Raw genomic sequence first — 14,325 nt, 5'->3', positions numbered from 1 at the left:
CTGACTTGAATCAGGCTGGGCCAGAGAAGGCAGGTTTACTTGATGTGCAGCATGGGAAAGGGGCTGGGCTGGCATTTTCCTGAGCCTGAGCAAGGGGAAGCAGGCTTCATAAACAGCAGCAGGGTCTAAGTTTAATAAACAGAGGCGCCCTCGGCCCTAAAAATACAAGGTGAGCTGACAAGAGCAGCATTCCCCACTCACAGACTTTTATGGGGCCATTGCTGGCAGCTCTTGTACCAGAAGTGGTGGGAGATGTCCTGTCTTTCTGCCTAAACAGGTGTCTTCTGCAGGTCCCCACCAGCCTGAGAAGCCAGGCCTGGTTATCTGGGACTGGCTGTGATTCGCACAGCAGGAAGGTCCCCTCGGGAACCTCCCTTTCCCCAGCCCCCTGCCAAGGTGCCTTTGTTGCGGGGCTCAGCTTCTGACCTCCCAGTTGCCTTCCGTCCTTCCTCCCAGGGCCCGGCCCTTCCTCTTGCAGGGGCCTCCTGACACGGCCACTCAGACCCCTCCCCCAAGCCTGGCCTCCCTGCCTGTGGCCTGGGGCAAGGCTGCGGACTGCGGCTGTACAAGGACTTCCCTTGCTGGGTGGTACACCATTGTGTGACCGGCCTGGGCTGGCCCGGATGCCCCTTGCAGCACAGCTGTTCTGAGCTCTGGGTGATATGGGGCTGAGAGTGGGGTGGGGATGGCCTCGGCTGTTTGTAAGAAAGCTCTGCTCTCAGGAAACTGGGGTGGAGGAGAGCCCAGGGAGAAAAGAAGAGACAGGAGGGCTTGGATATAGGATTTCTCTTGGTTTTAGGGAGACTTTGTAGCCAAATCCCACCTTCCTGCTTAGGAAGGCTTATCTTTTAAGACATGGAGGCAAATGCCTTGTCCAGCGCCTTCCATGGCTCCTATCTCTGAACTTCTAGCACTCTGTCACATCTGAGGGTTGTCAGCGTCTGTTACGTGTCTGTTTCTCCCCACTAACTGCAGGCTCTGTGAGGGCAGAGCTGTGTCCAACCCATCTCTGACTTACAGGCCTAGCACATATTTAGTGTTGAATGAATGAATGAAATAATGAATTAATAACTCTTACTTGCCCTTGTCCAACAGGAAGGTTGGTTCTGTGCTACCCCTGAGGGCTGGCTTGAACCAGGCAGATAATTGTAGGTGGGAACAAGAGGATTGCATATGGGTCTGATGGGTGTCTTTAGACAGATGTATGTACCCTGTTAAACCATGGTGACCTTTCCTGGAACTTTGAGATGGCTGGTCTGAGGCTTCTTGGGGCTCTGGTTGGTCTAGGAAAGGCTGGAATGATCCTACTTCTTCAAACACTCCTCCAGGGAGATCTGCCCAATGGCAGAGAAGGTCCCTTCTCTGGTCACCTTTGGCTTGGGGGCACTCATGACCCTGGAAGGTTCACAGTCCAGATGTGACAGTCTGGTCAGTGGCAATGAATCTTTAAGGGTTCAGCACTCCTTGGAGACAAATGCCAATTCTGGGGAGTGGGGGGCAGTGGCTGTAGGGTTCTAACTTAGCTGGGGCAGGAGGAAGGGAAGGGGATGCCTGAGAAAACATTGGCACCAGCCCTTGGGGCCTGCTGCAGACAGACATCACAGGGAGGATAAGTAGATAGAGAGCCCTGCTCTGGGCTCTGAATGCTGCCCTGGGTCTAGACCACCTGTGGCTCCCTGGACCCGCCCTGGTTTATCACTTGCTCTTAGGCCTTTGTTCAGGTTGATGCCCAGATCCAAAATATGCTTTCCCTCTTTGTTTTGCTGTGACTGACTGACAAGACAGCCGAGGTGTCACCTGCCCCTAGGAAGCCTCCCCCAAGGTCCATCTACACCTTGACTTCATTGTCTCCCTTACTTGGCTGCACTTCATTGTAGCACACTGGCTTCATCTCTGTATCTCTGGGGCCTGGCACAGAGTGGGCATTCAGGGATTGCTGGTTGAACGAATAACTGAGCAAACATTCCAGTGCTAAGTTCTCAACAATACTCCTGGTCCCTGCAGTTCTTTACCGTGGTGTTGCCAACAAAATATCAAATCAAAGTGATCTTTTCCCAACATGAAGAAGCAGGAAAAAACTTGAAGGGATGGATTCATTTTGACTTACAAGTTTTTTCCTAGAAATGTTTCCCCAGCTGGTACTTGATACTGTTTGTCTATTATGATATTATAGCCCCCAGGACCCATATACACACATATACATACACCCCATCCCTGATCTTGGTCATCCTGAAGGTGTTTTCTGGGAGCAGTGTTAGTGATGACCAGGACGAAGAAGGTAGACAAAAGGAGACTGCATTTCTCACCATCCAAATTCCTACACTTCTATCAGGGAGCTGGAACAGGCCAAGACCTGCTTTAAGGAGAACCAGAATGCTCTCCCTGTGTGTGTGAGGAGGCAGTGCTTGTGGGTCTCCACTGGGCTTGGGTGGATCTCTACAGAGGGTATGGTCAACAGATGAAACTTCTGACCATGGGGACCAGCCCCAAGTTCTATGGGGGCTGCTTGGGGAGTAGCCCATTCATTTTGGGTGGTTAAATGTGGCTAGGGTGATTTCACATTTCTCTAATTCTCATTTCTTCCTGGGACCAAAAGGAAACCAGATGTTGCCTCCCCAACTCAGGGTCTTAGAATATTATGGGTCTCACCTACTGTCTCCTTGGGAAACTCTAGGACTGTGGGGTTTGGGGAAGCATGGGGAGTGGGCATGAGAGTGGTGTGTTCACTGGCCTAGGTCAGGATGAAGAAGAGCAGCATGGCAAATGCTGAGCTGCCCATCTCTTTCTCACTAACAGAGCTCTACTTTTATTTGAGGCAGTGTTATATGTGGCCCCCAAGTAATAAGCCAGTCCCAACAATCCTGTCCTTCATTTTTTCCAACCTCCTTACAGCTAGGGTGCCCCTGAGAACCTCCTCTGACCAATGAGTCACAAGAGAACTCTGGAGAACAGTTCCAGGAAATTTTGTGCTTTCCTGATAAAAAGGCAGAAATTGCTTGCATGGCTCTTTGTTTTTTTGTCATTTTCTGCCTTGAATGCTGACATGATGGCTGGAGCTATAGCAACCATGTTGCAACCATAAGGGAAAGGACAAGAAACATTAGCTCTGACATCACTGAGCACAAAATCAAAGTGTGTGTTTCCACAAAGTTTCTCTGTGGAATTGCTGTTATGTGATAAAAATGTATTCTCATTTATTTATGAATCCATATTTGAGTTTCTGTTACTTGTAATCAAACACATCTTTAAACACTATTGGAGAGAAGACCAAGAAGATGATTCACTCTGAAGCTAGGTGCAGGTACAGAGGGGTTGCCACATAAAAAAACTGAGTCCCTCCATGTCTCCACAATAAATGATACCCTACCTGTCCTCCCCTCAGTTACTTATATATGTTCTGTAAATATGTTTCTGTTTCGCTTACTGGGTGTGATTGGTTGAAGTGATTACTATCATCCTGGGGTCTTCAGGATGTGGTTTCCTGGGATTGGCCCAATTCCACCATCCTCCCCAGAGAAACTCCACATAAAAAGCCCTGCCCAGATCTGCTCCTACCCCACAGTTCACAGTGCTACTGCCAAAAGAGAGCGGTCTAACAGAATCACCTTTGGAGGGCAGAAGGATGGAACTGAGGTCTTATTTACAACCAGGGTGCCTAGGATAAACAGATTACACAAATGTCTCAATCTTTACACCTCCCTGTATGTACACTCTGTGCAGTGTGCCTTTGCAGTTCATTCCTTCAAGAGATCAAGTTTATTTCCCCATATCTTGAACCTGGACTGGTCTTCTGACTTGCTGTGGCAAACAGAAATGTGGCAGAAGCAACCATGTTCAGTTCCAAGCCTGGGCCTTATGAGGCCTTGCATGCTTCTGCTCTTTTCCCTGGACCTTTTCTGGCTCCACATGAACCAGTATGGACTAGCCTTCTAGAAGGAGAGAGAGAGGTGGCCTAGTTGCCCTGTTATCCTGCCTGATGGGAAACCAACCCCCAAAAGAACAGCTATTCAACTGATACACACAGCCGCCTACACACACATGTGGGAGCCCAGCTGACAGCAGAACCACCCTCCAGATAAGCCAGGTCTCAAATGCCAGCCTGCAGAACTGGAGCTAAGTCGATGGTTGTTTAATGCCTCTGGTTTGGTTTTGAATGCAGGAATATTGTGGTGATAAGATAGCTGATATACTCCTCTTCCTCATGGTTTACCAAGCGCTTCCACAGACAAGAGCTAACTCAATTCCCCACACACCACCTATGAAGCAGATATTATCTCTCTTTTATAGATGACAAAACCAATATTCAGAGAGGTCCTGACTTGCTCACGATCATGCAGCCAGCTCACAGTAGAAATTACAGTCCAGTCCATCACTCCACACGGTGTCACCATTCAGCCCCGCCACCCCCACCTCCTTCTCCAACTCTGCAGACTTTGCACACTGCCTTGAGCAGCGGTCCCACCCATCCACGCATCAGGCTGGACCACAGACATGAGCCCCCTGACCCAGAAATGTTGCCACAGCATGTTACACCAACACGACGCAGGGGAAGAGCCCAGAGGGCACCTTTCCCCATTTGGCACAGAGGTCCACAGATGTGCAGCACACTTGGCCGGCGGCGTGCAGGCTGGCCAGACCCCGAGGTACAGGCTCTCTCTGTGTGGTCTCCTAGCACCGCCCCGGGTGAGCAAACACGGCTAAATCAAGGCTCAGAGTGGCTGCAGAGGCAAGTGAACCAGCACCCTAGCTTGGCACACACAGGCCCTCCATAAAATACTCACAGGCTGAGGGATTCAAGGCATGATAATGGAGTTGTTGCGAACTCACTGGCACGTGGCATTCCACTCCTACCCATCTCGTCCCTTGGCACAGAAAGCAGAGCTGCCCCTCCCCCACCCTCCTCTCCCAGCGGCCGCCCCCGATCACTCACCGATAGGGTAGGGGTGCCCTCGTCCTCCACGGTGACCACCAGCTGGTAGAAGCTCTGACGCTCACGGTCAGGTGGGGCAGGGCGAGTGGCAATCTCGCCACTGATGCGGTCCATGCGAAAGGTCATGTCCTCATTGCCCCCAGTGATATAGTAGGACAGGATGCTGTTGATCCCAATGTCACGGTCAGTGGCTCTCACCTGGACCACAGCAGTGCCCCCGCCCACGTTCTAGGGGGAAAGCAAGAAAGCAGTCATTCTAGGTTTAAGGCCTTTGGGGCAAAGTCTAGCTCCTGCTCTTGCTCGGGAGCCCAAGACTGGGACCTCTAGAAAGCTCTGCTCTGATGACCCCAGGACAACAGTGAGGCAGATAAAGACGATGATGGCGAACATCCTTTGGGTACCTACTACACGCCTCGGCCTTCGTGAACACATCAAATCCTCTTACAATGCTATAGATTAGGTCACCCTATTTACAGATGCAAAAACTGAGGTTCAGGGAAGGAATGTGTGCAAATCATACAGTCAGTCAGTGGCAGAGCCAGGATCTGAATCAAGGGAGGTCTTCATGAACGTTCAACCTGACACCCACTAGTGCCTGGGCAAAAATTTTCCTGGAGTGGCTTAATCTTATGACTGAATACTTATGACTGAATAATAAATGAACTGTTTATACAGATATCAAAAAGAAACTTACGGTTACCAAAGGGGAAACTGGGGGTGGGGGGTGGGCATAAGTCAGGAGTTTAGGGTGAACATACACACCCTTCTATATATAAGATAGATAATCAGCAGGGACCTACTGTATAGCACCATGAGTTTGAGTAAACTCCGGGAGTTGGTGATGGACAGGAAGGCCTGGTGTGCTGTAGTCTATGGGGTCGCAAAGAGCCAGACATGACTGAGCGACTGAACTGAACTGAACTGGGCATGGGTTGCCATGCCCTCCTCCAGGGGATCCTCCCGACCCAGGGATTGAACCCACATCTCCTGTGACTCCTGCATTGGTAGGTGAGGTGGTTACCACTAGTGCCACCTGGGAAGCCACAGGGAACGCTACTCAATATTCTGTGATAACCTATATGAGAAAAGAATCTGAAAAAGAATGAATACATGTATAACTGAATCACTTTGTTGTATACCTGAAACTATCACCATATTGTAAATCAACTATACTCCAATAAATAATTTTTAAAAAATGAACAGTTTTATTTAAAGGCGGCTCTCCCAGGTAGACCTCAGTTTCCTGTTGGTGGTGAAATGCCACTTTCTTCTTTCTCTTTTTTTTTTTCCCCAGGACCTGGCCCAGGTGTCAGGGATTGAACCATGAAGGAGTAAGCCATGTCCCCAGCCCCATGATCTGAGAGACTAGTGGGCCAGGCAGATATTTAAACAGGTGCTTCACAGTTGGCTATACCCACTCTTCATTCTGGACAGCTGTATGGGCCCCAGGACTACCCTCACCTCGTTGACGCTGACATTGTATCCAAAGGGGCTCTCGATCACTGGAGGGTTGTCATTGATGTCCAAGATGGTCACCTGCAGGATGTGGTCCTTCTTCCGTGGAGGGGTGCCACGGTCGGACGCCACAACCTGCAAGGAGGGGGAAGACTGGAGTCAGGGTTAAAAGGTGGGGGCTGGATGAGGAACATGGAGTCCAGATGGGCTGTCTGCTCAGTGGGGAGGACTGCGAGGTCAGAGAGACTTGCTGGTCCATCTCTGCCCCCTGGCCCTTCGACTCTCCCCAAGGTTTCACCTTTTGCCCCATGCTGCAAACAATTGTTGCCCGATTCTTATCTGTTGGAGACCTGTCTTTGTAATCTGACTCTGATGCGTTTAGTCTTTACCTCCCTATTCTGCCCCCGACCGTAGCCTTGGGCCTGCAACGAGACCCAGGGCTCCTGTGTTTAGCTTCTATGCCTCTGCTGCATGCACTCAGATCTGCTCTCTGGTAAATAGAGAAAGAGCTTCAAATAATCTTTTTAGGAATGAGCGGGAATCCTCAGGCTCATAGACTGAGCCTGTCCCTAGGAGCCTTGATATTTTCTGGAGGCCTGGAGTGTGCTAGAGCTCAGATCCCTGCAGAAGCACGGCTCTGGGGTCCCCAGAAACCCCTCAGGAAACACAGTGCATACGTGAGTGCTACGTCACTTCAGTCTTGTCTGACTGTGATTCTACGGACCATAGCCCGCCAGGCTCCTCTGTCCATGGGGATTTTTCAGGCAAGAATACTGGAGTGGGTTGCCATGCCCTCCTCCAGGGGATCCTCCCGACCCAGGGATTGAACCCACATCTCCTGCGACTCCTGCATTGGTAGGTGAGGTGGTTACCACTAGCGCCACCTGGGAAGCCACAGGGAACACAGTAGCCAGAGCAGTTCAGCAATAACGGAGGCCTTTGTGACTCCTCACCTGCATTTATGTCTCACCTCAGCAGAGGAAGTCAGGTTTTTCTGCCCATTGCATAAGAGGGGAAACTGAGGCCCAGACAGAACAGACCACCTGCCCTGCTCACAGTGTGCTTGTGGGAGAGCCAGCGCTCCATCAGCTGCCAGGCTTTCTCTCCTGGCTCTTACAGCAGGGACGACCACCCCTGCAGCTTCCTGCTCTGGGTCCAGGGACCCCTTCCAGCACACCTTTTCTCCCAGGTCAGCCTTGCGCATGTTCTTGGCCCTAAGGGGTGCTGCCTGCCCCTTGGTGCTTGGTGACATGGGAAGCTGATCACCAGGGTGTGCTGATGGGCTGAGTGCTCTCGGGATGGAAGGGGTTGCTGCCAACCTTGAGAATGTAGTGGTCCAGCTCTTCTCTGTCCAGAGGTCTGGCCACAAAGATTTCGCCAATGGAGTCATTGGTGGTGATGATCTCAAAGGCCCCGGCGATGTTACCAGAGGCCAGGGAAAAGAACACCTGTCAGGGAAGAGAAAGGATGAGGGGTGAGGGTGAAGAAGTGGAGAGGACGAGAAGCTGGCCAGACCAAGGCACACTCCCCTGTCCACTGGGGCCCTCTGCTCAGCCTGGGAGATTGAGAAGAATGTGTTTTATGCAGAAGAGATGACATCCCTCAAAATGGGGTCCACTGAGGGGGCACAGTGTCTGTGACAGGCTCCAGGGGATGGGGAATGACGTGAGCATGTGGCCAGAAAGACAGGTGTGAATCCCACTACAGGTGATTTCCCAATGTGGGGGGCAGGGAAGCACTGAGCCCCTTGCAAGGAGACGCACGGCCGTGGTGTCAACGTGGCTCTGTTCGGCTCTCACAGCAGCCCTGATAAAGAAGCTGTCCTCTCCAGCTCAGAGAGGAGGCTCAGGAACAAGAAGCTGCTGGCAAGGTCACGCAGCTCACAAGTGTCCAAGAGAACAAGGATTTGAACCCACAGGCTTCTGACTCCAGAGCCCTCTAGAGGTGTCCAAGCATTTAAAAAATGGTGGAAACCTCCTCAAACACAGCTCAATTTGTAGGATAGATCAAAGTGGTGTGAAGACTGGTGTGCTCTGTCACCCCCTTCCTTGTGCTCTGGGGGTGCCCCAACCTGTAGCAGTGGGGAGGGGGGGGGCCAAGAAGCAGGGGGAGGAGGAGGGTGTTCACTTGGGACCCTGGGGCTGTGTGGGGCGGGCTGGCCCCAGGGGTGAGATGCTCTGTGGTTTGTGGATGAGGTGACCAAGGGGTCATGAAAAGGTTAAAACCCTCTGTTTTCAGCTTGCTGCGGGGGCTGAGCCGTGGGTGCCATGTCCCTAGGATCCAGGCAGGTCTGACAGCTTGCATAGCTCTGTCTCCAGCCTTGGACATGGACTGCAGTGAGGGCAGGGTTGTCCTGCTCAGGGCCTGGCAGAGCCTGGATGCTCCTGCTTAGGATGGGGATGGCTCCAGTGACCCCTCTGGCTGAAGGGCTGTGGGAGCCCTCGCTCACAGAGCGGATCTGGACTATTTCACTGGTACCCACCTGCCCATTGCTGCCAGCGTCTGGGTCCCGGGCCTTGACAGTGGCCACGCGCTGGCCCACGGGGCAGTCCTCAGGCACACTGATTGCCGAGTCAGAGGTGAAGTCGAACCGGGGGCTGTTGTCATTCTCGTCCAGCACAGTAATGTAGACCTGGGAGTGAACATGGCCAGAGACTTCCACCTCCTTCCCTTCTTGGGCCCCAAAGATGGGGTCCCACCATGGGCCCAGAGGGGACCACACCTCCAGTCAGTTCCAGCGGGTCAGCAAGCTTTCAGAGCCTGCCTAGGCCAACCTGACCTTGCACAGAGGCCCTGAGTGGGTTTCTTCTGAAAGTCTGGTGTGGGAGGTGGGGGGGGGGGGCAGTGCTGCAGACAAATGCTGGGAGCCTGGAGGGCACTCAGAAGTGGTGGGGCCTGGGAGAACTGGAAGGCATAGCCCTGGCTAAAGGAAATGGAAGCTACTTAGCTCCAAATTTGTAAGGGTGTGTCAGCTTGGCATTGGCATAGCTTCCTGTTTTTCAAAAGGAACTAAGGAATCCAGATTTCTGTGTGGAATTAGGTGGTGATTATTGGAAGGACTGATGCTGAAGCTGAAATTCCAATACTTTGGCCACCTCATGCGAAGAGTTGACTCATTGGAAAAGACCCTGATGCTGGGAGGGATTGGGGCAGGAAGAGGAGGGGATGACAGAGGATGAGATGGCTGGATGGCATCACCGACTCGATGGGCATGAGTTTGAGTAAACTCCAGGAGTTGGTGATGGACAGGGAGGCCTGGCATACTGCGATTCATGGGGTCACAAAGAGTTGGACACGACTGAGTGACTGCATTGAACTGAATAAAAATTTAAAAAATTTTGTGCAGCCCAGCTAAAACACATCTGGTAACCAGGTATTGCCCGAAGACCTCTTCATTTGCACCTTTAGAGGGAAGGAACCAGGGCTCAGGAGCAGGAGAGGGGACCTAGGTGGCTTGGTGGTCCCGATGTGGAGAGGGAAGGGAGGGAATTTTCCAACTACCATATAAAAACAGGGGACATGTAAGTTGCATGCGAAAAGCAGACTGTTTTGTGCCTGCAGCTCAGGCTTCTCCTGCAGGGTCTGAAGAGCAAGCCTGGAGAGAAGGCCCGGCTGGGAATGCAGCTTCCAGCCCATGGATGGCCACGGGCCATGCAGCCAGAGTCATAGGTGCCCCTCAAGTTCACTGATGAGGGGACTGAAGTTGCGGTGGGAGGGAACCAGGCTCAGGTTTTAGCTATCCCAAACCAGACCTCCACCTCCTTCCTCAGGCCTGGGGCTCCAGGGCTCCCAGGTCTACTTGCTTCCCGTGTGCACAGGACTCCACGGGGGACTTGTGGAAGCGCACCACCATGCAGAGATGGTTCCATTCATCCCCCCTCCTTCCTAATCAGGAATTCCCCCTTCTCGGTTCTAACCACACTTCCAAATTTTAGGCAGCTGTCAGAAATGTAGGGAACAAACCCAGGCTTCACAGCAGGGCCAGTTCTACCACTAACTAGCTGTGTGATATGGCAAAAGTTACTCAACTTCTCTGACTTTCCATTTCCTCAGATGAGAGTAGGAATAAGAACACCTACAGCATTAGGATGCTGGAAGGAATAAATGAGCCAACGAAAAGTAATGGTGCAGGAAAAAGTGGTCCCTGTCCTGCATCTGGTCTGACAAGATGCTGCCTACCCATTACGAATTTTCATCGGGGAGTTCTGTGAAGTCTCAGAGCCCCAGTCTGTTCATCTGTGAAATGGGCATAATAACGTCTACCACGCTGTTCTCAGGGGGGAAACAAATAAGGCTCCCACAATCTGTGTGTGCTAGTTGCTCAATTGTGTCCAACTCTTTGAGACTTCGTGGACTATAGTCTGCCAGGCTCCTCTGTCCATGGGATTTTCCCAGGCAAGAATACTGAAGTGGGTTGCCATTTCCTCCTCCAGGGGATCTTCCCGACCCAGGGACTGGACTCATGTCTCCTGTGTCTCTTGCACTGCAGACAGATTCTTTACCCTCTGGGTCATCCGGGAAGCACTCTCCCAAACTCTTCTCACTCTGGTCAAGGTCTTGTGGGGAATCCCCATGTTTTCTCTCACGTCAGGGCCTCTGCACATGCCATTTCCTCCACCTGAAATGCTCTTCCTTCTCTATGCTTTCTGAGGAATCTCAGCTTGAATCACTTCCTCCAGGAAGCCTTCCTTGAATTCCCTGATATTTTATTATCCATTCTGTTGTGGCATATGTTTATCGGTGTGATAATTTGATCAGTGTCTTTCCCCCCCCTCTATTTTAGGTCTGTGAAGGCAGAGACTGTGTCTGATTTTGGTTTCCTGTTGCATATACCCTAAGCCAGCCCAGAGGCTGGCACACAGTAGTTGCTCCCTCTAGGATTACTGCTCTGATGATGTGCTCTGGCAATGGGGACTCTGCATCAGTGAGTGAGGAGGGAGAGCAGATACCAAGATCTACGGGAAGGAGCCATCGGTCTGTTCCCTCACCCAGGGTCTCATGGTCCAAATATCCCCACCCTCATCCCTCAAAAGCCCGAGAGTATTACTCAGAGCTCCTACAGCAGAGCTGTCCCCGCCCACCCTGCCCCTTCCGCTGCCTCCCCACCCGTCTCAGGGTCACGGGGACTGCTGGGACTGGGGAGGAGTCAGATGTAGGTGAGCTGTGGTTTGGGGGTTCCGGCCTCACAGAGGAAATGGTGGTGCCTTTAAAAGGCCCCTCAGCCTGCCTCCACCCCAACACCTCCAAGTCTGGTGTATCTGGGCCAGTGGCTCTGGGAGCCTCTGAGAGGAAGCCAGGGCAGAACAAAGCGGGGTGGGTCCTGCTTCCTGGAAGACGGCGAAGGGAGTAGAAATACAGGGGCCCACGCTGGAGCGTGTGCTCTGAAATGCCCGCGCCAGCCCGAGCACAGGAAGTGGCCGCCTGGTCCCCGAGGGGCTTTGGCACCCCGTGGGGAATGTCCCTTGGCAGCATGGAGGAGGGACGACTGGGCCTGCTTTATGGATGAAGCTGCTGGGGCTCGTGAGGGGCCCTGATGAGCCCTCCTGGAAGACCAGGAGCCTCGCCGGGAGCTGCAGGGCCCAGAGCACCTCCCCGCCATCTGCCGCCTGCGGGCTCTGCTCACTGGCCGCCCTCAGGGACCAGGGGTCGCAGGGGGCTGTGCGAGCTCCCAGTTGCTTGTAGCCTCACTCCGCCCAAGCTGGCCCCGGGGATGGGGGGGTCTTTTGGGTACGGCCTGGCCGCACCCAGGGCCCCTGGAGTCAGCACCTCGAGGGAGCCACGCTCGGGTCACAGGACACCGAGCAGATGCATTTGTCTCTTAGCCTGGACATCAGGTTCGCTTCTTCCTTGAGGCTAAGGTGAAAGGGACTCAACGGGGGTGAAAACATGGCTGGAACCAAGGTTAATGACCAGCTGGCCACCCCACACAGTCTATAGGTGGCCTCAGACCTGTCTTGCTGGAGCCCAGGCCGAATCCATAATGTTCTCCTCAACGTGGCAGGAGGCCACCTCAAAACCCGCCCCTGGGTCTCACCTCCATATCCATGCCTAGTCCGAGGTCATCACCTCTCCTATCCTTCTATGAATCTTCCCTGACACCTCCAACCTCAGCAGTCACCCTCCCCCCAGTCTACAAGGCCTCTGTATCTTTTCTGAGAGTCCTCGGGGGTAGGGACTCACACCATACGCCAACCACTGACCCTCTCAGCACTCCCCAGGCCCTGGCACTAGTGCCTTACTCCACACGACTACCGTAACACACTTGTTACACCAACCCTGAGAGAGGGAATGGGCCCCCCTGACAGACGCTGCTCCCATCACCCCTCCTAACCCACAAAGGCCTCCTATCTGCTCATCGCAGGCTCTGAGGAAGGCAGGGCAGCTAGCATGGTCCCCGCCTTAGATCCGACGAGAGGAAGCAGAGAGGATGCACAACTAGTTCACGTCACACAGCCCCCGAGGAGCAGAGCATGAATGAGGCCTCAGTGTTCCTTCCATGGTGTGTTTCACCTACCCTGTGTTAGTGCAACACCCACCCAGGCCGCTGTGGGAGGTGTGACGGGACACAGAAGGCAGAGAGGACGGAGCCGGATGTGGAGTTCGTGCTTGGGAGGGGCCTGGGCTCAGGTGTGAGTGGATGGGCTGGGGAGGTTGGGAGGAGCCTGAGCAGGGACCAGTGGCAGGCCTGTCCACATGCCCTCTCCCCAGGAGAGGCAGGAAGGCCCAGCACCTCACAGGGCCCAAGCCAGTCCTGGCCACAGACAGCCCACAAGGGCGAGCCCAGCCCATAGCTTACTCACCTTCTGTAGGCGGCAGAGGTGGCAGGAGGCAGCCGAGGGAGAGAAAGAGGAAAAATGCAGGTGGTTATCAGTCCCAGCTCCCCCAGCCTCGGCTCCTGGAGCAGTGGTCTATCGAGGATGCCACCCTTCTCCCACTGGTCTGAGGTCTCAGCCAGGGGCTGCCCAGGGAAGTGTGACATGGCCAGCTGCAGCGCCATCCCCGGGCGACTGAAACCCTCACCCACTGCCTCCCTGCAGGTTGGGTGGCTGGCGAAGATGTGAGTTTGGGGGGCCTTGGAGCGGTGATGGGCTGTTCCCGTTGGGGGCTCTCACCCGGGGACCCACTCACCACAGTGGAGTCCACCTTGGGGCCACCGTCGTCTGCCACCACCGTCAAGGTGTAGAAGTCACCTTTCTCCCGATCCACCAGGCCCTTGACCGTGATCACACCCTGCAGGGAGGGGGCCAGATGGACAGTGACATCGTATTCCAAGCAGTCTTGTGCCATCCCTGGACGGTCGGCCCACTTTCCCACCTCCACAACACTCCCTCTGCTGGTACACATCTCCGTGACGCTCTGTCCACTGAAATCCTACTTCTCTCTCAATGCCACTCGGATCCTGCCTCTTCCATGCAGGCATCCCGCTTCCCTAGCCAGGTTCAGGCGTTCTCCTCTTTGGGCCCCAGAGGTGCTCTATTACCCTTTTACCATAGTTTTTTCATACCTTTCCTTGTGGTGCTCTGATCTGCATATTAGATTATTCCTGCTTCTGCTGCTCCTAGCCTGAGAGCTCTGTGAGGGCTGGGAAAGGTCTTGTTCATCTCTGAGCCCCCCCATCATGATCTGTGACAAGGCCCAGCACACAGCAGCAATTACTATTTTGCCTAATTTCAGAGAAGGAATTCTGACAGAAGATCCACTAAAGCAAAGTTGGAAGAGGAAGGTCTAGGCAGTAGATAAGACATAGCTGCACTAGCCACCTAGCTAAGAAAAGCTATTGCAGTGATGCCCTAAATTTATATCCGAGCTTCCTAACAGCCAAGGTAAAAAGGGAAATGTGATGACCTGCACAACTTTCATTGTCTAGTTAATAAGAAGACACCAGGTTGCCTATGTATAAACTTTATCTTATCACTATATGTTAAAGGGATGTATTAAAG

At 53.2% G+C, this 14,325-nt stretch overlaps 1 protein-coding gene across 1 annotated transcript in view; it reads right to left on the bottom strand.

Annotated features, from left to right (window-relative positions):
• The window catches only part of CDH23 (cadherin related 23), a 437,615-nt gene that overhangs the window by 71,372 nt on the left and 351,918 nt on the right, over positions 1-14,325 (bottom strand). Inside the window, exons 33-38 of the mRNA XM_065922525.1 lie at positions 13,514-13,615; positions 13,186-13,188; positions 8,868-9,017; positions 7,705-7,833; positions 6,392-6,520; positions 4,931-5,158 (exon numbers count right to left, since the gene is read on the bottom strand). Coding sequence (XP_065778597.1) covers positions 4,931-5,158; positions 6,392-6,520; positions 7,705-7,833; positions 8,868-9,017; positions 13,186-13,188; positions 13,514-13,615 — 741 coding nt within the window. The remainder of the gene's footprint in view (positions 1-4,930; positions 5,159-6,391; positions 6,521-7,704; positions 7,834-8,867; positions 9,018-13,185; positions 13,189-13,513; positions 13,616-14,325) is intronic.

The sequence above is a fragment of the Muntiacus reevesi genome, chromosome 2 (genome assembly GCF_963930625.1).
Source record: "Muntiacus reevesi chromosome 2, mMunRee1.1, whole genome shotgun sequence".
Lineage (NCBI taxonomy): Eukaryota > Metazoa > Chordata > Mammalia > Artiodactyla > Cervidae > Muntiacus > Muntiacus reevesi.
The sequence above is the reverse complement of the archived record's forward strand: the minus strand, read 5'-3'. Positions and strand labels throughout refer to the sequence as shown.